Source organism: Tamandua tetradactyla, chromosome 7 (genome assembly GCF_023851605.1).
Source record: "Tamandua tetradactyla isolate mTamTet1 chromosome 7, mTamTet1.pri, whole genome shotgun sequence".
Lineage (NCBI taxonomy): Eukaryota > Metazoa > Chordata > Mammalia > Pilosa > Myrmecophagidae > Tamandua > Tamandua tetradactyla.
The window spans coordinates 29,792,146-29,812,512 of NC_135333.1; the positions used below are offsets into that span (position 1 = coordinate 29,792,146).

The 20,367-nt window shown below is 56.0% G+C and overlaps 1 protein-coding gene across 3 annotated transcripts; it reads right to left on the reverse strand.

Annotated features, from left to right (window-relative positions):
• Positions 1-363: 363 nt before the first annotated feature.
• Positions 364-17,064, reverse strand: MFNG (MFNG O-fucosylpeptide 3-beta-N-acetylglucosaminyltransferase). 3 transcript variants are annotated; one of them, XM_077168749.1, is made up of 9 exons: positions 16,465-17,064; positions 9,006-9,054; positions 8,569-8,671; positions 7,943-8,096; positions 5,587-5,672; positions 3,734-3,899; positions 3,252-3,350; positions 1,866-1,951; positions 364-1,283 (listed from the first exon to the last, which is right to left on the reverse strand). In XM_077168749.1, the coding sequence occupies exons 1-9, from the start codon at positions 16,717-16,719 to the stop codon at positions 1,217-1,219; spliced, it is 1,065 nt and encodes a 354-aa protein (XP_077024864.1). In that variant the 5' UTR covers positions 16,720-17,064; the 3' UTR covers positions 364-1,216. The 3 variants fall into 3 exon arrangements, with proteins under 3 accessions (XP_077024864.1, XP_077024863.1, XP_077024865.1); XM_077168748.1 differs by lacking the exon at positions 16,465-17,064 and adding an exon at positions 15,131-15,885; XM_077168750.1 differs by lacking the exon at positions 3,252-3,350 and having other exon boundaries at positions 16,465-17,060.
• Positions 17,065-20,367: the final 3,303 nt, after the last annotated feature.

The following is a 20,367-nucleotide window of genomic DNA, read 5'->3' on the forward strand; positions in this document are numbered from 1 at the left end:
ATGTAGAAAAGTCCATGCCACACATACATACATGAAGCCCTCATACACCCTGATACATCATCACACACATACACACACTCACAATGGTCACCATTCATTGAGCCCTTCCTGCCTCCTTGCCAGGCTTTGTGCTGTGCTGTCTAAAAATGCCATATCATCTCACCCCTATTGCAATGTGTGAGGGCAAAATGAGCAAACAGGCCAGAGAGGTCAAGTGCCAGTGAGGACAGTCTAGCTCCAGGACCCACATCAACATCACTGACAGTATCTTGAAGTCCATTCCACAAAAGGACCACTGTGACAGACAGATCAAAGACCCTAACCCAATCAGGGCTGCATGAAACAGAAAACTTGACACAGAGAGACTTAAACAAATAAGGGTTTAATTTTCTTATAGAACCAAAAACTAGAGGGGACAGCTATGGATGATTGTCTTGGCCTTTCATTCATGGTGGCAAGGTAGCTGCCTCAGATCCAGCCATTGCATCCATCTTCAAAGCAGGAAGATGGGGTATGAGGTTGCAATCTCTTTCCAGAAGTCTCTCTATTGACTTTGCTTAGTTCACATTGACCAGAGCTGGGTCACATGATAGCTCCTAACAGCAAAGGGAGCTGGAAAAGTGAGCGAAAGGATCATCACAGCTGGCTGAGACCCATCATGATCCATCATCTGGGTTTGGGCATGCTAAGTTTCTAGACAAAATCGATTCTGTTAGCAAAGGTGGTGTGGCGAGAGGCATCGGGAGCAGGATACCAGGTCAGCATTGGTAAACACTACAGACCCTATATTTTGCCTTCATTTTACCCGGGTCCCTTCAGTGGTCAGGGATCTGGTCAAGGGAGACAGCGGCAGGTGGCCCAGGAGCTCCAGGGGAATGACTGAGAGACCAGAGCCTAGGGCAGGGGCGCATGTCATTCTCTGTAAGATTAGGAACCCCGGGCCTGAGCCCAACTCAAACACCTCTGTCCAGTTCACCACACAAGGCCCATGGGAGCCCAGCCCCTGGGGCCTCTCTGGCCCTCACCTGGTCTACCTAGTTGGTCCCTGAGCTGCCCAGCCCACCTCCCCGGGGCCTGAGATGCCTTCAGTGCCAGCTTCCACCCAGATCCTGCATGCCCTGCCTGGGACTGCCTGCCACAGAACACATGCCAGGGACAGCCTGGGATGCAGGACAACCAGAGGTCTTGGCGCAACCTTTGCCCAGGAGGTCAGGGTTCATCTGGCCACCAGCTGTGGACACCAGGGTGTGTCTGGGTAGAGGAGACAATGGAGAGAACGAAACCTGTGGAAAGACCAGAAATGGACAAGAGAGTCGCCGTGAGCCCATCCTCACCCCAGTGAGCCGGGTTCCACCCAAGAGGAGCACACATCACAGGGGTGGTTTATAGCAGGGTTTCTCCATCCCACTGCTGTTGACATTTGGGGCTGGATAATTCTTTGTGGTGGGTGTTTGTCCTGTAGCAGCATCCCTGGCCTCCATCAGCTAGATGCCAATAGCACTCCTCCTCCAAGCTGTGACAATCAAAAGTGTCCCTAGACACTTTGGACAAGTCCAAAGCCCCTGCAAGGCCGGGGGAGGTCCCTTGTCACATCCCTAAATGAGGCCGCTCTCCCCCTCTTTTCTGCCCAGCCTCCTTATATTACAAATAGGGAGACTGAGGCCAAGAGAGGGCAAGGCACTTGTCCAAGGTCACACAGCAAGCCAGAGGCAGAGCAGGAACTGAAATCCCACTCCCTCCACTCCAAGCTTTGCACTGTCAGTCACGGGGGCCCATCCCACTACCCTCCCCCCCTTTCCCCCACCTTTGGACGCCTGGACTCGGCCTCCAGTCTTCCCATCCCAGAAGATCAAACCCAGGCCCACCTGGAGGGGTCCTCCTCAGGGGAGAAGGGGCCCTGTAGCTTAATGACGTTGAGTTTCCCCTCAAACACTCCATAGCTGAGGGTGACCTGGTAAAGAGAAAAGCCAAGAAGGGATGTGTTGGGGGATGTCCTACTGGAGATCCCCACAAGGGGGCAGCATTTTGACACAGGCAGGAATGGCACATAAGGCTTTCTGAGAAGCACAGAAAGGCTCCTCTCCCACCTGCCGGCCTCTGCACCTGAAACGCCACTGGCAGCAATGGGTGCTTCATGGAGGAGCCCGCCACATCCCCCAATAGCACTCACAGCTTGTAGAGGACTTCCATGCCCATAATCCCATTTGCTCCCCTGAGTTTCATTTCTCCCGAGAGGCTAAAATGATGCCCTCAACCTACAGATTAGGAAACTGAAGCTTAAAGAGGTGAAGTCACCTTTCCAGTCAATGTGCACCTGGGCAAGAACTGAGGTTTCCCACCACTTACTGTCAAGCCTTGGAAAATCCCTTCCACCCTGAGCCGTGGATTATGCTACTCTGCAAAGAAAAGGGGGAAATGCCCCCAGTAGAGCCAAGTGGCTGAACACTGGGGCTTAGGGGCTATGAAGGTACAATCCCCCCTCCCTTTGCCCTATACTAGCTGTGGGCCATGTTCAGCTCTCTGGGCCTCAGTTTCCCCAGCAGTAAAACGGGGATGATATTAATACTGACCCCATGTGAACTTCAGGAAACTGAGAGTGAGAGAAGACGGTCCCATGGGATCTACCCTGGCATGGCAGGTGCCCAGAATACCCTAACAGCTAGGGTGCCTTGGTTTGGGCTGCCCCCTTTCCTGGCTCCAGCACACACACACCCTCAGGCCCTGTGGTCCTAATGGGACTGGCCAATCAACAGTAACTCCAGGCACCAGTTGAGGACAGGCCAGTGATCCAATGAGCTCCGGGCCTGGGACCTGGGGGACGGAGGAGGTCTCTTTCCATGCGGACAGCAGAATCCCAGGGTGGCCGTTTCACCAGCACGCGAGGTGAGCCTGCTTAGGATGAGGCCAACAAGGAGAGCAGACGAGACAGGAGACAGAGGGGACCCCGGAACCCAGCCAGTCCCCGGCAAGCCAAGCCCTCAGCTTCTCGGCTGGATGAGCCAATACACTGCCTTTTCTGTTTGGGCCTGTCTGGGTTGATTTTCTATCACTCGCAGCCAAAATGGTTCTGACTCACACAGGTGGGTGGAAGTTCCCAGGGGCACTCCCAGCCAGGACCATTCCAGGGCTGGAACCCCCTGAGTCAATGGGTGGCATCAGCAAGGCACGCCAGCTCCACCCAGGAGCAGAGCCATTACCTGCCAGGTGGTGGAATGGGGCCCCTCTCCCCCTGCCCCAACCAAACAAGACACCTGAGTGTTCCCATAAAAGGCCCTTTCCTTCCAAGTAACATCTGGGTTCAGAAAAGCAGCGCACAGTGGACAGGCAAGCTTGGATGATGGAGGACGTGCCTATGGGAAGTTTGGAAAGGGCAGGCCTTAGGGGGTGGGGGCTGGCCCAGAGGCAGCAGCGGAGGGTGGAAGGCTGAAGAGTGGAGGTAGTGAGCAATTAGAGAGGGCTTGAAGACACGCTTCATTTTGTCTGTACAGCCCCTTCCAGTGGCATCTGGGGACCAGATCAAAAATTTCTAGTATCACAAATTGTGGAAACTGAGAGCTGGAAGGGGCTGAGTCAGTGCGTGCCCTTATGTGGTCCTTCGCCACCCTGAGCCTCAGTTTCCCCATTCACAGGGGTTGGCTCAGGCCAGAAACCTCCATGTTCTCCTGAGCTCACAGTCTGCCCCAACCCTCCATGCCTCCTCCATGTCCGCTCCCACCAGCCATGGCCAGCTCACCTGCTCTGGGAGCTGGGCCACCTCCAGCAGCTGCAGGGTCTCCAGGTGAGAATGGAAAAGGGGGCTGGACCGGAGGCGGCCGCCCAGCTTACACTCGACAATGTAGCCCACGGTGCAGTCGTCCGGCAGCCGGATGAGGGCGGACGTGTCCACAAAGCGAGGGCCGCTGAGGGACAGAACCGTGCTGTGGCCGCCGGCCCAGGCCCAGGCCAGCCAAGCCTTCCCCGCCTCCCCCAGGGCCAGCTGGCAGAGTACGTGACCTCGGGCAAGCCAGGAACCCCACTCCCCACCCCGGGCCTCCCTTTCTTCATCTGTGAAATAGTGGTGATAATGGCCCCACCCTCAGAGGCACAGGTGTGGGAACTAAATGGAGGGGAAGCCCCTTATAAAGGGATCCTTTCCTTCACTCTCTTTCTTTTCATTCACTCACTTAATGTTGAGTATCTCTGGGGTAGCGGACTGTGTTAGGGCTGAGGACACAAAGTTGAGTCCCTTGTCCTTGAGAGACAGGCAAAGGAGCAGATCATTTCAAGGCAGTAGAGCTGATGCTAAGTGAGTCTGGGAAATACATAGCCCATGGGACAAGTAGAGGGTGAGGCAGACTTCCCGGAGGAGGTGGCAGTATTTAGAGTCTTCTAACCTGAGTCAGGAGCAGCCAGGTGTTGGGGGAGGGAAAGAAGAGTGTCCCAGCAAGGTGTAAGCTGACTGCGCACCCACATTAATGCCCCCCGGAACCAGGGCTGCCTGGATGAGTGGGCAGCTTGACCCCTGCACAGGATGTCTGGCCAAGGGGGCAAGTGCGTGCAGGGGACTAGAGTGCTCACAGGCTATACCTGCCCAGAGGGCGTGCCTGCCACTAATCCTCCTGTTGGTGGGCAGGAGTCCAGGCGGGGCCACTCCAGGTACAGGAATGACCACTGGCTCCTACGTACAGGCCTGCTGAGGACATGCGTGGGACAGCATGCTGCTCCCCACTCCAGGCATGAATCTCCCCTAGAAACCCCTCCCCATCCAGGGCAGAGCAGGGCAGGATGGTGTCATGTCCAAGCCCACAGGCCTTGGAGCCAAACCCAGCGGCTGGAAGACCTTGGACCAGTCACATGCTTAGCCTTGTAGAAACAAGGTTATACCATTTCCTTCCACGTGCTGTGATGCTCTGGTATCAGGGTCAACCCTCAATACCAGGTAGTGGCCACTGATGTTGTCATAATAATGCCAGCCCACCTGGCAGACCAAGAGAGGCCAGGCCTTTGCCGCTTCCTCTCTAGAACACCAGAGTCCCCCCCACCCTCATCCCATATCTGAGAGCTCTCAGCACTTCCAGAACCCCCCTCTTCTAGGGCCCTCTAGGAACAGAAGTTCAATGCCATTCTAGCTCAAATGCCACCTCTTCCAGGAAGCCTTCCCTTCCATCCCCAAACAGATGGCCCTTCTCCTTCCCTGAATGCCCACACACTTGGCTCACACCTCCCCTGTGGCACTAGCAAGGTCAGAAGAGAGCTCAGCTGTGAACAGGAGCTATCGCTTGCCTGCTCAGAGCCTACCTAAAGGCCAACCCAGACATTTTCTCATTTAGCCCACACAATAACTATTGGCTATCCTATGATCAGGTCCATTTTACAGACAAGGGGACTGAGGCTCCTGAAGTCCCCTTGACTTGTGCCCTCACCGGTCAGCTCCCTGAGGACAAGGACGACAGGCAGCTTGCTCACCACTCACTCCCAGTGCCTGGTTCTGATGCAATGAATGAGGGGCAGTTTCTCCTGTGCTGGCTCACAAGCCCTTCTGTCTGCAAAGGCCCTCCACACCCTAGCAGCCCCCAACTCCCTGCCCACCTGTGGATCTCTGCTCACCTGGCCCACGGGACCATCTTCAAAGCCAGTTTGCGGTTGATGCAGAAGCCGGCGCCCCCAGTAGCGAACCAGAAGTGTACCAGCCTCTGCGGGGGAGGACGGAGTGGTATGGGCTAGGGGCAGGGGGCAGGGCAGTGGCCAGGCCACCCCTCACCCCAAACTCAAATGCTCTTTATTTTACATCTCACTAGAGTCTTGCTACAGCCTGGCATTATTATGCCCATTTTATAGACAAGAAAACCGAGGCTCAAAGTCACATGGCTAATTAAGAATGGTACAATCACCCATCAGATCTAAATCCCTCTGGATTCCAGTTAAAGGGGCCTGGGTTGTTTTTGTCCAGCCTGCACACCACACCCTCCCTCCACCCCTTGAGAAATGTCTCTACCTCTCTCCATGAAGTTCTGGAGAGGCTGCCTAACACAGCCCTCGCTCCCCCGGGCCAAAGGGATGGACAGGTGCCCCAGGAGGGAGCCACCACCAAGCCCCACCTCTGGACCAGTGGCAGACACGTGATGCAGGCCAGCCAATCAGAGTCCTTCCCTGTGCTCACTCTGCTGATGGGGGAAGATACCCGCTCTACCCCGGGGCTGGGGGCTGGGGCTGGGGGCTGGGGGCCCAGGTTCCGGCCCACCCACACCTGCAGCTGCACCTGAGGACGCGCTTCTGCAGGAGAAAACGAGGCCTATCATGGAGTGAAGAGAGACAGGCCTGGGAGCCCCTGAGGCCTCGAGCCCTCCACATTCCAGTCACTGATCTAAACCAGTTTCTGACCCTGCCAAACATCACCTCGGGACTTCACATCTGGGTTTTTCTAAGGCTTTTTGGGAAATGCTCTATCCTTTCTCTGTATCATCTCTTGGTCTAGAAAATTCCTATGGTTACTTCCTCCTAAGGACACAGTTGGTGCTTAATTGATGCAGGGTGCTCTGGACTGAGCTATCTGCCGTGTCCCAGCCGTGAGCTGAGCCCTGGGTGGGGAGTTAGGGAGCTGGATGCAGGGGCCTCCTTGGTCTCCTCTCAAACTTTGGAACTTTAAGAAACCTACATCCCCTTTCTGTGCCTCAGTTTGTCCCTGGTGAGCACAAACATCTGCTCCGGTTCTGAAATCCAGCAGTTCTCCTGGCCCAGAGATGTTCCCTGCCCAAGGCCTCTGCTAGGCTACTTCTGCAAATGCTGCCCTTTTAAAGTCTGGGCTCAACAAGCCAGAACTAGCAGGTTCCAGGGGGACCAGGCCCTCAGAAGGTACCCAATGAACGTTTGTGCAATGAATTAATGAATGAGTGGCTTCAGCTCCCACGTGACCACAGCAACAATGAGCAATACCCCCCCCCCAAGAGTCCTACACACAAACACTGTGATGCAGAGGCGATCCCCATTTTGCAGGCCAGGTGACCAAGGGGCAGAGACTTGAAATCACTTGTCTGAGATCCCAGCTGGACCCTGAGCTGGAGCTCTTGCCCCCTTTGCTATCTCAGCCTCCAGGACCCTAGGATCTGAACCAGCCTGGACGCTTTTGGGGTTCTGATGCATTTCAAATCAGAGTCCTTGGGGTTCCACTGCGAGTGTGCCAAGAAGGGTGTTCATACACATCATGGGGGATGCGGCCTGGGTGTGCCCAGCAGGACACTGGATGTGCCCAGGAGAGACCTGGCTCAGAAACGAAGGCTGGGCTGAGCTCATACTGACCATCTGCCCTCCCTAGCACCTGCCATGGGCCAGGGCCCGCTGCCAGCACTGCATAGGTGACTTCATTTAATTATTTCCTTCATGCACACGACCACCCTATGAAGTAGGGACTGTTATCACCTCTGTTTCACAGAGAGGAAACTGAGGCACAGAGAGATTGGGTAATTTCATTCAAAGTAATGAGGCCAGGACATGGCAGTCCCCTGCCAGAGCTGAGTTCTCAACCCCTCAGGCAAACTGCTTAAGGGAGGTGGGACACCAAGGGTGAGACCCTGTGGGAGCCTGGGGAATCCCTCCTGGCCCTCAACTCTAGGCCCCAGGGCAGCTGGCCCAGGGCCCAGAAGCATGTTCATTATCATACCAAAGGCTGATTCGCTTCTGAAATTTAAGGCTTTGCATTTTCTACTCTTTTTCCCTATTGAAGCAGATGGTGACCCGCAGTGGGGAAAGGGACCCCACAAAGGGCCCAACTTCTGCTCTAGGCACTACCTCTGGAGAGGGGCAGCCCCTGACCTGTCATTTCCCTGGGGCTAAGGGAGCCTGGGACATCCCAACACCTGGAGCCTGGTGGGTCCTGGGAACTTGCTGCTCCTCTGCTACGGTCCCTCCTCGGTCCCCCCCGCCCCCCCCAGCAGCCAATCTGCAAAGGAGGAAGGGAGGGACCCACGGTGCGGTTGCTGGGCTGCGGCTCCGAGGCGTGGATCGGCCGGTTCAGGCTGGGCCTTCCCACGTAGACGTCGCGAGCCGCGGGGAAGGTGGCCAGCAGCTGCAGCAGCGCCCGCGGGTTCACGTAGTTGTCGTCGTCCACGTGGCAGAACCACCTGGCCATGCCGTTCATGAGTCGGGGGTGGGGTGCGGGGTGGTTTCCTGGAATCAAGTGCCCCTATCCCAGAGTCCCTCCCCCTGCACAAAGCCAGTCCCAGCCTCGACCTGTGCCTCCCAGTCTGTCTACAAACAGCACCGGGATGAAGCAGGGAAGGGCTGATGTTTCAGGCTCCTGTTTTGTCCTATAAGTTCCCGAAGAAGGTGTAAGCAGGTAAGGACCAGGACTCAGAGAGGTTAAGACATTGGCCCAGGGTCACACAGCCAGCCAGAGGCAGGATCTGAATGGGATGGTCTGCCCAGCTTACCTCACACTGCCTGCCAGGTGGGTGGGGGTGCAAGTGGGTGGGGTCAGATCCATGGTTATACTCACTGGGGTCAGACCGCTTCCCTCTTTTGACCTGACATCCTATTCTGGGGCTGGCCTGAGCCAAAGACTACTCCTGTCCCAAGAAACCCAGGCAAACTCACTTCAACCCACTGGCCAAAAAGGTGTCGAACTCGGCAGCCATCTTGCAGGACAGGGCTGGGTGGCTGTGTTCTGCAGAGCAATTGGTGACCACGAGGTGGGGCCCTGGAGAAGTGAGGGGTCAGGGGTTCCAACTGGCTCCTCCCCACAGCCCTGCACCCTCTGGGAATGTAGAGCAGGGCCAGGCTTCAGAGAGCCTGGGGCAGCCCAGCCTCTACTGTTTTCCAGGTGGGGAAACTGAGGCTCAGAGAAGGAGCAGCCCCTTCTCACACCCCATTTCAAAGGAAGAAGCTACTCCCTCTTGGGCAAAGGGGAATCCCCATGTGCTCAGGGTGGGACGGCCCTGTTTCCGGAAGACCCCAAGCCAGGCTGCAGCCACCCCGACTTTTCCTAGCAACAGCCGTGGGGCCGCCTCCCCACCCAGGCCGGACAGAGTTACCCAGTCTCTCCTGGAGGCTCTCATCCAGGCTGTCAGTGAAGACGAAGGTCTGGGGAGGAGAAAGAGGCATCAGGACTCAGGTCCGCCAAGGGACAACCCCGCGCCAGCCCCCTGACGAACTGCCTGCCTCCTTCAGGACAGACACACACCCGTCTCGCAGCACACGCCTTTAGAACCTTAGCACTCTCTCAGCCCCCCGCCCCGCCACGGAACAACATCACATCACGGTCTACACCCCATCAGTTTCCACACTTATCCCCTTTACAGACCAGCATCGCAGGACCCTATTTACACACCCTTGGCAGAATCACACCCTCTCCTGGCGCCCCCATACATACACAGTCACGTGGTCCTTTCACCGTCACACACTGGGACACTGCACCATTTAGGGAGACAGTCACACTTTCAAGCCACACAGAGACGCCCATGTAAGGGCAGAGGTCCTAATCCAGCTTCCCCGGATTAGAGGCAGGCGGGTGGTCAGGGAGGAACCAGCCAGTGCTCTGAGCGCTTTCCCCTGCCCCATGCCACACCGGAAGCTTTCCCCGGCCTCATCCCCAGCGACTCTCTCTAAACCTCATGAGGCAGGTGCTGCAGCCTGACCCCTTCACAGATGACAAAACTGAGCCCTAGTGACAAGCCTGAGTCAATCCGAGTGCCAAGCTGGGATCGGAACCCTTGGGGCTGGTCCTTCTCCTCACCACCTCCCAGGCGGATGGAAGCTTCTCAAGCCCTAAAGAAGCCAACCACACACCCTAAATGAGAGGCAGAGACAGGCCTTCCAGGGGCTGCGCTTGGGCCAGACGAGGCCGTGGCCGCTGCTTTCCAGCTCCTTCCCTGCTGCGGTCCCACAGCTCTGTGGCCCGGAAAGTGATGTGGCCAGAAGCACACGCCAGACGATCATCTGGATTTCTGCTGTCCTGTTTATTTCCCCTTTTGTTACAGTTAGTTAGGGGAGAAGTTCCTTTGAAGCAAGGGGAACCCGGCCTGGGCACACCCACATGGACAGCAGGGCCAGCACAGACTGCCAGGGAACTCTGCCCTCCATGAGCTGGGGCCTGCCTTCATGCCCTCTGCATCGCCAGCGTCGGCCTCTCCCACGGGCCTGACTTCACTTCACTTCCATCCCCTGACCACACCGCAGCTAGAGTGGGTGACCCCGCCCCCTTCCGCTCCCCAGCCCACCCGGCCTGTGTGCGTCTGTCTTCCCCACTCTGTCCATGTCCCAGAGCCTTGTCACCTGCTGCTCCCGTGGCTGAAATGTCTCCTCTCTCCTCATACAGCAAAACTTCTGTCTCCTTCAGTTCTTGAGTGAAGCCTTCCCTGGTCCCCCAGACAAGGGTTGATCCTCCGCCCCCATCACAACCCCTTCTTTTCCTCCTCAGAATTGGAGTCATGAAGTTACAGGCTGCCACCTCTGTGAGGGGGTGAGTGCCATGGAGCAGCCATGAAACATCTGCTGAACTAACACGTTTGCTGAAGAAATGAGTGAATGAATGAATCCACATACACAAACATAGCAGTGATCCAATACAGTTCTTAAGGGGATTTACCTAACTGGAACTTGAAATGTCACACATGGATGCTTTTTAATTCAAGTGATACATTTATGTTATAAATGATATAAAATTTCATGATATAAAGTTTCTCTTGAAAATTAAGCAAGCAAACAGCTTTAAAGAAAAATAATAATAGTGACCATGCAATGAATCTTGTCATACACTGGGCTTGGTGCTGAGTGCTTTGACATTTGCAGATATTATTTTCCTCATTTCACAGCTGAGAAAAGAGAGGCCCGGAGAGGTGAAGTGAGTTGCCGAGGTTCACAGAGCTAGTGAGTAGCGGAGCTGGGATTCGAACCGACATTGTCTGGTCCCACAGCCCCTGCTCTAAGTTGGCTCAGCCTGCTATTAAGTGATATTGTAGCATAGGAGGTGTCTGGAAATAGCAGAAATCATGTCACTTGGGAAATTCAGCCTTAAATCTCACAGGTGAGAGGCTGGTGGTTGAGAGGGAAGAGAGGAGAGAAAGACAGACAAGTCAGACAGACAGATGCGTCCAGCCTGGGGCCTGGACTAATACCCACTTGGTGCCCAGCCCAGCATGTACATAGCCTTTCAACAGCCCAAGCCAGTCCTCTCATCCATCAGGCTCATTGAGGGTCCCCCCCCACCCCCGTTCTGCAAGGAGCAAGGCTCAAGCAGCCTGCTGTTTAAGGCCCCTGGATCATCCCTTCCTATGACTCAGGTCCCCCTCCCTCCAGGTTCAGGGCCCCCAGCTGCAATCCCCCTCTCTAGTTAGCCACAGAACTCTCCCTCCTTTCCAGGAGTCAGCCCTTCACATCGCTGAGCCTTAGTTTACCCACCTGTAAATAGATGTGGCCATAAATATAAAATGAGGCAATGTGTGTGAAAGAACAAGGAAGAGTTGGGCAGTGAAGCTCGGCTCAGCTCCTTGTATCTCAGGAGAAGCTGAGACACAGGAGGCCAGAAGGATAGAAGCCAGGGTTGGGCACAGGGAGGGACCAGGCCTTCTTCTAAGCCACATCACCTCTCGCTGCACACAACAGCATTATCTTATTGCTGGAACCTTGCCCCATGCCCTCAGATCTGTTTTCCCAACAGGTCCAGAGTTAGATAACCCCACATCCACCCATCCCACCTCCCCCCACAAACACCTTCCATGGCTTCCCACTGTCCTTAGGGTAAAGGCCAGCCTCCTGAATGTGGCCAGCGAGAGCCATCATGCCAGGCCCCCTTGTCACTTCGGGCCCCACCCTGGGGTTTCGCAGCCTGAAGGGTTTCAGTTCCCCAAACACATCCCCCACTTCCCCCTCTGAACCTCTGCCTGTGTTGTGCCCTCTTGCTGGAGCACTTCCTCCTTGCCCTCTAACTCCCAGCTCAGGCACCACCTCCTCCAGGAAGCCTTCCTGCCACCCCTCCACCTGCATTAGGCCCCTGCCATGCCCTCCCCAGTTCCTCTTCACGGTGAGACCACTCACTTTCAGAGATTATCTCCTGGTCTCCCCCACCAGACGGCGGCATCCTAGAGGATACAGGCCTGTTCCGATGGGACTCCCTGTCCTAGAACTTGACTTCCATCAGGGAAGGTCTGGGCAGCAGCCCCTTCTGAGTCCCTCTTCTTGGGTCTTCTTCCCACAGTCAGATTTAGCTAATGCTGGGGTCCCTTCGATTGCCTTGAGGAAAAAGTTGGCAAGCCCAAGCCCAGGTCTTGGCTCCCTTCTCCGTCCCATCCCCCCACTTCCTCAGCAAGGCCAGCAGCTTCTCAACTTCAAACACGGTCAATAACCAGGAGATTCTCATTTACACCTCAAGCCCGGCTTCCCCTGCCAGGCTCCAAGCTCTCCAATCCCACTGCGGCTGGGACCTCTCCCTGAGCATCATGAGCTCCTGACTTCTCCAAGCCCTGCTCCCCTACTCTGCACCTCGGCATATGGCAGCCCCGCCTGCCAGGGCCCAAAACCTGGGAGTCATCTGTGGCTCCCCTCTCTCTCGCACACCCCACTTGCAGCCTGCCTGCAAAGTCTGTCCACCCAACATTCAAATTATCTAGATGCAACCTCTTCCACCACCTCCACGGCCACCCCCGGTTCAGCCCACCATCCTCACCTCCCGCTGCTCCTCTGCAGTCACCTCTTCCCTGCTCTGCCCCGCCCCCCACCCCAACTTCATTTCCAACACAGCCCCTGAGGGATCCTACAAAACTAAGATCAGGCCTTCCTTGCCCAGTTCCCTCGCACCAAACAACCGGCAAACAGTGGATCCCTCTGGAGTTTGGAACCTGAGCCAAATGGGCCAGGGAAGCATGTTGATGAAAACCAGTCAGAGCCACACACCGTCTGGTTCCAGTTCTATGACAAGCTGGAAAAGGCGACACCATAGGGACAGAAAAAAGGTCGGTATCTACCATGAGTTTCAGGTGACCAACCTGAGGAAGGGATGAATAGGTGGAGCAAAAGGGTATTTTTAGAAATCATTCCATTCTACATATGCAATCAGTAATTCTTAATATCATCACATAGATGCATGATCATCATTTCTTAGTACATTTGCATCGATTTAGAAAAAGAAATAGCAAGACAACAGGAAAAGAAATAAAATGATAATGTAGAGAAAAAATAAAAATAAAAAATACAAAAAATATATAGAAAAAAGGGGTATTTTTTAGGGCACTGAAATTATTCCGTATGATAATATAATGACAAGGACATGACACTGTGCATTTGTCACAACCCACAGAACTGTATTACACAGAGCGAACCCTGATACAAACGACAGACTTTAGTTAATAATTCCAATCAATACTTCATCAGCCTCAAAGACATCCTGTTAAGTGAAATAAAAAGGACAAATAGCGTATGGTCTTATTTATATGAAATAATCAGAATATGCAAAGTTAGAGAGTCAGAAACCAGAGTACAGGTCAACAGGGGCAGGAGTGGGGTGGGGAGTCTCTGTCTGGAGTGACGGAGGGGTCTGGGGAATGGGCGGTGGCAGTGCCCGTCCCTGTGGGAATAATTAACACCACTGGGCTGCATACTTGAAAGCGGGTCAAATGGGAAATTTCAGGGTGTATCTGTTACCACAATATAAATTTTTTAAAAACCAATAAAGTTTATACAGCACAAAGAATAAACCTTAATGTAAACTATGGACTTTAGCCAATAATATAATTGTAATAAAATTGGCTCATCAATTGGTAACAAAGGGGCCCCCTTAATGCAAAACGTTAATAATGGAAAACTCTGTGTAAGGGAGTGGATATATAGGAATGCTGTACTTCTGGCATGATTTTTCTGTAAACCTACCATGGCTCTAAAAGATAAATATTTTTTAATGCGAAATTGTAACAAATATGGCAACTGTGTATTTTGTACATAATTTTTCTGTAATCATTCAACAGCCCTAAAAATGAAGTCTATTAAACGTAAAAAAAAAAAAACCAACTAGTTAGACTGAATAAATAGGTGTGTAGTGGTGTTGTGGGGAGAAGGGGGTGAAGTTGAGCTGGGTGAGGAAAAGGCGGGGAGGGGTCCCTCGGGAGAGAGGGGGGGGTCTTGGGGTGGGAGGACCCTGAGGTTGTTAGTGTCAATCCCCTGGGAAGCTTCACTCCGACGGGGCAGAGCTCGCCTCCAGCAGAGGCCTGGGTTGACTTGCTTACGGAGGGACGCTGACAATGGTTAAAACTTCACAGGCATCAGTAAAACAAAGGGAGAAGCAGCAAGCTGGGGTCAGGGCAGGGGTGGCTGAGGACCATCTGCTGCCAGACAAGAGGGGCTGTGGGCCCCGCCTACCCCCCCGCCCGTCACCCCACCTGCCTGCGAGGGGCCTCTGGGGAGGAGAAAGGCTCCCCTCGAGCAGAAAACAACCACCCCCAGTCCAGCCCCTTGGCCAGGGACAAAGGCCAGCGCACGAGCCCCGGCCTGCTGCCACAAAGGTCCACCTGCCACCAGCCGTCCTTAACCAGCCGGGGCGGGCGCCCAGCGCGGGAGTTAACCAGCTCAGGACTGCGCCCAGCGCCCAGCAGAAAGCGACCCTGAGACCCCCCCATCATTCGTGCAGAGGGGGGAGTTGAGGCCCGAAGGGGACAAGTATCTGGCCGTGGTCACAGAGAGCAATGACCAAAAGGTGGGGGGCGAAGGGGACCCAGATGGGGCGGCAAGAGCCACTTTCTCCTCATCTGAGCAGCCTCTCTTCTTCCAGCTATCTCTTACAGGACAAGGTTTCTAGACTCTGCCCTTTGGGCTGGGGTCTAACACTGGATTCATTGCCTACCTCCGCTCAACCTTGCAAGCCTCAGTTTCCTGGCCTGTAAAATGGGGCTGTCAATACCTCTCATGAATTGATGTGAGGGTTAAATAGAGTGATGGGTCTGATTTGCAATCCTATAGGAGCTGAACAGCTGGCAGGTGCCACCCTGGCTGCCAGATTGGCCCCTGAGACGGCCAATCTACATCCCTATTCACTTATCAACAGCCAGCTGGGCAAGGGGAGATGGGGTTGGGGGAGTCCTGGGTTGGGGATGAGGGCTGGCCTGTCCTCTACGTGCCTAGCCCTGCCGGGCCCAGCCGCCCAGGCCGGAGGCCCGAAGACCCTCACCCAGACCTGGTCACCCGCTGGCTTCCAGGCTGACAAGTGCTTCCTCCTCTCTGACCTCAGTTTCCTCATCCGGGGCCAGGACACCATGGTGATCAGAGACAGGGCAGGAAAAGGCCTCGGACCACGTGAGGCCACGCTCCGGGCGCACACACACAGCGCCATAAACAGGAAGGTCTGCAGGAGGCCCAGCCTCCGTGGCTTCCGCGGGAGGAACCAGAACCTTCCTGAGATGCGAAGCTCTGCAGGGTCCTGGGGAAGCTCTTGGGGTGCTGCGGCCGGCTGGGCAAGGGTTAATCCAGGGAGGGAGGAAGTCAGTGCCAGGAAAGTGGAGCAGGGGAGCCCCATCCCCCGGGGGGCCCAGGTCTTTTCCAGACATCAGCTTGCCCTGCCCTTGGTTTCCCAGGAGCCCCCTCCAAAGGCTCAGCCGCTCGCTTCCATGGGGCCTGCCCACGTGGCGGACAAGCGTGGTAACTCCGCCCCTCCACCTGCCCCAGAGACAGGCCCCCCCATTCCGAGTCACTGACGCTGCCTGAAGCGGGCACCAGGTGCAGGAGGGCAAGAGCCGGAGGGGACTCAGCTTGTCAAAACTGCCTCCCCAAAGGGATAAGCCATGCATTCCCCAGCACCCACTTGCCTCTTGTCATTACACGTCTAACATTGCCACTGGCTCCATGCATTGGAGAGCAAGCGCTTACACACACACACACACACACACACACACACACACACACAATCCCACCTAGCAGGCCCCATCCCCACCTCTTGTCCCCACTGCCTCCACTACCACCACCGCGGCACACACTCACCCTCTACTCCCGCGGAAACAACCCCAACAGGAAACAAGCTCAGGAGAGGCAGCAGAGGCCTGGGGGGCTGGGGTGGGTGGGGCAGGGTGCCAGGAAGCCCTTTTCTCCCTCTGGAGTCGCTCAGCCCCTGTTCTCCACCCTCAGGGCCAGGACAGACAGACATATCTGGGGCCTGCACTGGGGACCATGGGGCCCGGGGCATGTCAGGGTCAGGACCTCTCAGAAACATCTGTCCCAGCGGCCCCATGCCCATCACTGTCCCCAGTTTCAGGGTGTGCAGGGCTCTCACACCGGGGCTTAGAGAAACCCAGAAGCACCTGGTGTCAGGGCCAGCAAGGGACCCAGGCAGGACCACAGGCCGTCCCAGAGCACGGGTGACAGCGGCCTGGAGGAAGGGGGCGCCCGGGAGATGACCCCAGACTGGGGCAGGCAGCGTCTCCCTCCAGCGCCAGGGACCCCAGCCCAGGGTGAAGGCCGCTGGGAGCCCCTCAGGCCAGGGGCCACTCCCAGGGTCACCAGTTGCCCGTTTGTCACCTGCTCCCTGGTCCTGGAGACCCACGTGTCGAGCAGCAGTTCCAGGCGCGGGCGGTGGAAGGCCCTGGTGGTCTTGACCGCGATAAAGATGTCACGCAGCTGCAGTTCAGGAGGCCCAGGGCTCGGCTGGCTCAGTTCCGGGGCCCCCCGCACCCCCCAAGGGGTCGGGCTCCAGTGGTAGCGCAGGGACAGGAGCCCCGTGCACAGGAGAGCGAGGAGGGCTCCAGCCAGGCAGCGGAGGAGCCGGCACTGCATTGGCCCTGGGACCCCCTGATAAGTTCAGCCCCCAAATCCCCAACGGACAGGGAGGGGAGGCTGGCGAGGCATCGGGACAGGCGGGGAGGGGAGGAGAGGGAGGTGGCGCTCCGGTCCCCGGGGGCCGAGCCAAGGAAGCCGACTGGCCCCAGCCCTCCCCACCTGCTCCACCAGCCTCCCCGCCTGCCGTCTGGGGGCCGCCTGGCCCCGCCTCCAGTGCAGCCCAAGGGGTGGGGCCAGGCCAGGGAGCCCCAGAGGTGGCTCAAAAAGAGGCCCTGGCTGAAGAGGCAGCTCCAGCCCTGCCAGCTGCTGCCTGGGGGGTGGGGATGGGGGTGGAGGGTTAGTGGGGAGGGTGGTAACAAATGCTCCGGGCCGGCACGGAAGGGAGGGGCACTCGCCTTCCCACTCCCCAGAGAGCCTTCAGCTTGGCTCCATGCCACACCCATTATTTTCCGGAGTCCTGCTCTTCTCAGCCTCCGAGCTTCTGCTCTGGACGTTCCTCCTCCTGGATGTTCTTCCCCATGCCCTGCCCTGCTCATGCACGTCCCCATCCACCAAATTTAATTCTATTTGGAATTAACCCCATTAAAGCTCCAATTGAGGCTTGCCTCCTCCAGGAAGTCCGCCCTAAGGCCTGCCCATCCCCCCATCCCCCCCCCAACCTCTGGGACTCTCACAGTAGATTGTTTAGTCCCTCGTGGGATTATTATTCCCAGTTTATAGCTGACAACCTAAGGCTTGAAAATGCAAAATGATCTCAGATGATCTGGCAACTGGGTCACAGGGTTCCTGGCCCCAGCCCTGGCCTACTGAAGGCTCCCTGAGGACCTTTCCTGGCTGTGGCCCTCTCTATGCACCCCACCCTCTCTTAGCAGTCTCTATGGCTACCCCTCTCCCCAGCCAGGCCAGGGGAAAGAGAGGGGACCTTCTCCAGCCATCATCTACCTTATTTGGCTCAAGGTCAGTCGTATCTCATCCCTCTGCTCAAACCCCACACCAACTTTTTCTCTCAAAGTAAAAGTTGAAGATTGTACACCTGCCCGCAAGGCCCTGAGAGAGCTGGCTCCCATCACCCCAACTCATCTCCTTCCCTTGCTCCTCCACTTTACACCCACCCCAGGACCTTTGCACTTGCTTAGGGCCCCTACCTGGGAAGCTCTTTCCCCAGTGACACCGATGCCCCACTCCCTCTCCTTTAGTCTTTACATAAATATCGCCTTCTTCTCGGCATTCCCTGGCCACTTTAATTAATCCCCTAGACTTGTCTCTCCTGACCCCACAAAGAAGTCTGCTGTGTTTTTCTCCATAGCCCTTTTCATCTTCCAACATCCTACGTATTTTACTGACTTATTATTGCCTGCTTTCCTCATGAGAATGTTAGGGCAGGGATTTCTTTTTTTTTTAAATCACTGGAGACCCCGTGCCTAGAACAGTGTCTGGCACAAAGTAGGAGCTCAGTAAATATTTGTTCATTAACTGCATGAAAGTACCAAATGGCTGGTGGGAGGGAAGGGAAAACAGCCTTTGTGACTCCTGCAGCCTGGCCCCTTACAACACTCTTCTCTGGGCACTGTCACTAAGGGACAATTTCAGGCTTTGTCCCTTACAGACCCTGGGTCCAATTCTGCCTGGACTACTCCTGGCTGGGTGACTGTGGGCAAGTTATTTCATCTCTCTGAGCTCTGCTTTCATTGACTGTAAAATAGGGACAAGTACACCTTGGTGAGGATTATGAAATTAGTGGGCTTCTCTGCCCCATGGGAAGGCAGATACCTAACATGGAGACTAGGCAAAGGCAGCCAGGTCACTGGGACCCTGCATCTTTGCCTGGACTCATGAGTCCACAGACGAGGCCCTGGGCCAGGTGCACGAAGGGGAGACTGATGCCCAAATGAGCAGAGCCTGGTCCCCACAACCAGGGAGCCCACAAGCACCCACAGAGACAGCTACACACACCACCACCCTGCCACAGAACACAAGGCACAGCCCAGGAGAAATCCCAAATGCTGGGACAATCAGGTGGGCTTCCTGGAGGTGGTGTCTAAGCCAGCCCTCAAAGAATAAATAAGATTTAGATGGAAGTAGCAGCTCAGATGGGAGAAGGGCCTACACCCAAGAAGGCCAGGAGTGGCGAGGGAGTTTACCCCGGTGCCTGGGCAGTAGGAATTGCCCTTATCACTTAAGGGTGCAGCTCCCCAGTCCCTGCCCCACACTAGGAGAGTGGCCTCAACTCCTAGTCGCTCCACTTTCCCTAAGGCTCCCCCAGTCTGCACCTTGTTAAAGGTGCCTCAATTCTTGGAGGGGTAGAAGGAGCTTAGTTTCCCCGAGAGGCGGCTGTACATCACAGCCAACACCATCCATCCCTGCACATGGCATCATGAGCCTCCACTCCACTCATGAGGGCCCTGGGACCCAGAGAGGTTACAGGAGCTAATGGGGGTTCTGTGGGTCACACAGTGACAAGGCGGGGAGCCAGAGCAGGCTCCAAAGAGTCTTTCCACCAAAGCAAACTGCCCCCCGCACCCTGCACTCCATCCCTGAGAAATGCTTCTCCTGGCTCCTGGGACAGCCTGGGCCCCCTGTCTACTCAGGTGGCTCCCCACTTCCTTTCCCAACCACCTTCATCCTTGTGGTCCAGCCTGTATCGTGGAACCAGTTGGAGGCGTCTGAGGCCCCTCACCCACCCCCTACCACTCCAACCCCTCCTGGTGCCGTTCATGGGGACAGCCAGCCAGACCCCCTTAGGCCATCTCAGTTCCCCTGCTCCCCTCCACACCCACATCCCCAGTTCCTAGCCCCAAACCCTCTCCAAAGCTCAGGGCCTATTTCCACCTGCCTGTCCAGCATGGAGGTCCAGCCCCTCTACCTCATCTTCCCCAAACCCTGCCCGTCCCCCTCCCCCCCCAACCAGAGTCCTCTCCTCCACTACCCAACTCCCCCACTCAGGCCTGCTTCAGCCCAGCTCGGCCCATGACCAAGCTGAGCTCTGGTATGCCCACAGCTCTGCTCCAACACCCTCCAGGGGTCCCCGCTGCATCCTGTAGGCAAGCCTGGCATTCTGCCCCACTCTGGGACGCCCCACCTCTAATTTCCCAGTTTCATTTCCTATGGCTCCCCTGCTGGCCAATTCCAATCCATTTTCTGCCTCTGAGCCTCCACCTGGTATAGTACTACCACGTCCCCCATCCGAGCTCCCTCAGAGCAGGGTCCTGCCCAAAAAGTGCATCACCATCAGTGTCAGAAACAGTTGCCTGTACACAGTAAGTCCAATAGGTGCTTCTTGAAGAAAGGAATCCCAACCTCCAACCTCGAGTGGCACCTCCTCCAGTAAGCCCGCCTGGGTTTCTCACAATGGAGTTGGCTGTCCCCATTCTAGTGGAGTTGTCTCTGGGGCCTGATCACACACAGAGGATTTGCTCTTGATCTCCTGGACTCAGAATCTGGCACCTGAGACAACCCACTCCAGGGGACACTCCTTCAATGACCAAATGCAGGCAGGGCTGAGCATCGGGGTGGCCCCGCAGTGAGGCCCTCCCTCAGTCATTTCGGGGCAGGTAAGGTGATGCCAGCACAGATGGCAGGCGGCTCAGGGATGAGTCAGGAGCGAAACCTGACCCTCCCCATGGTCAGGCAGGGACCTGAAAGGGG

Bases quoted from the DNA above. Each gene is read 5' to 3' on its own strand.
- MFNG (XM_077168748.1), bottom strand. From the start codon at position 15,469: ATGGGGCTCCCCTGCTCCACTTTCCTGGCACTGACTTCCTCCCTCCCT. The intron at 8,097-8,568 runs GTGAGTTTGCCT...CGGCATGGCCAG, and splicing joins TTTTTGGCCAGTGGGTTGAA to GTGGTTCTGCCACGTGGACG. The intron at 1,952-3,251 runs GTGTCTTGTTTG...TCTCTTTACCAG, and splicing joins CCTTTTATGGGAACACTCAG to GTCACCCTCAGCTATGGAGT.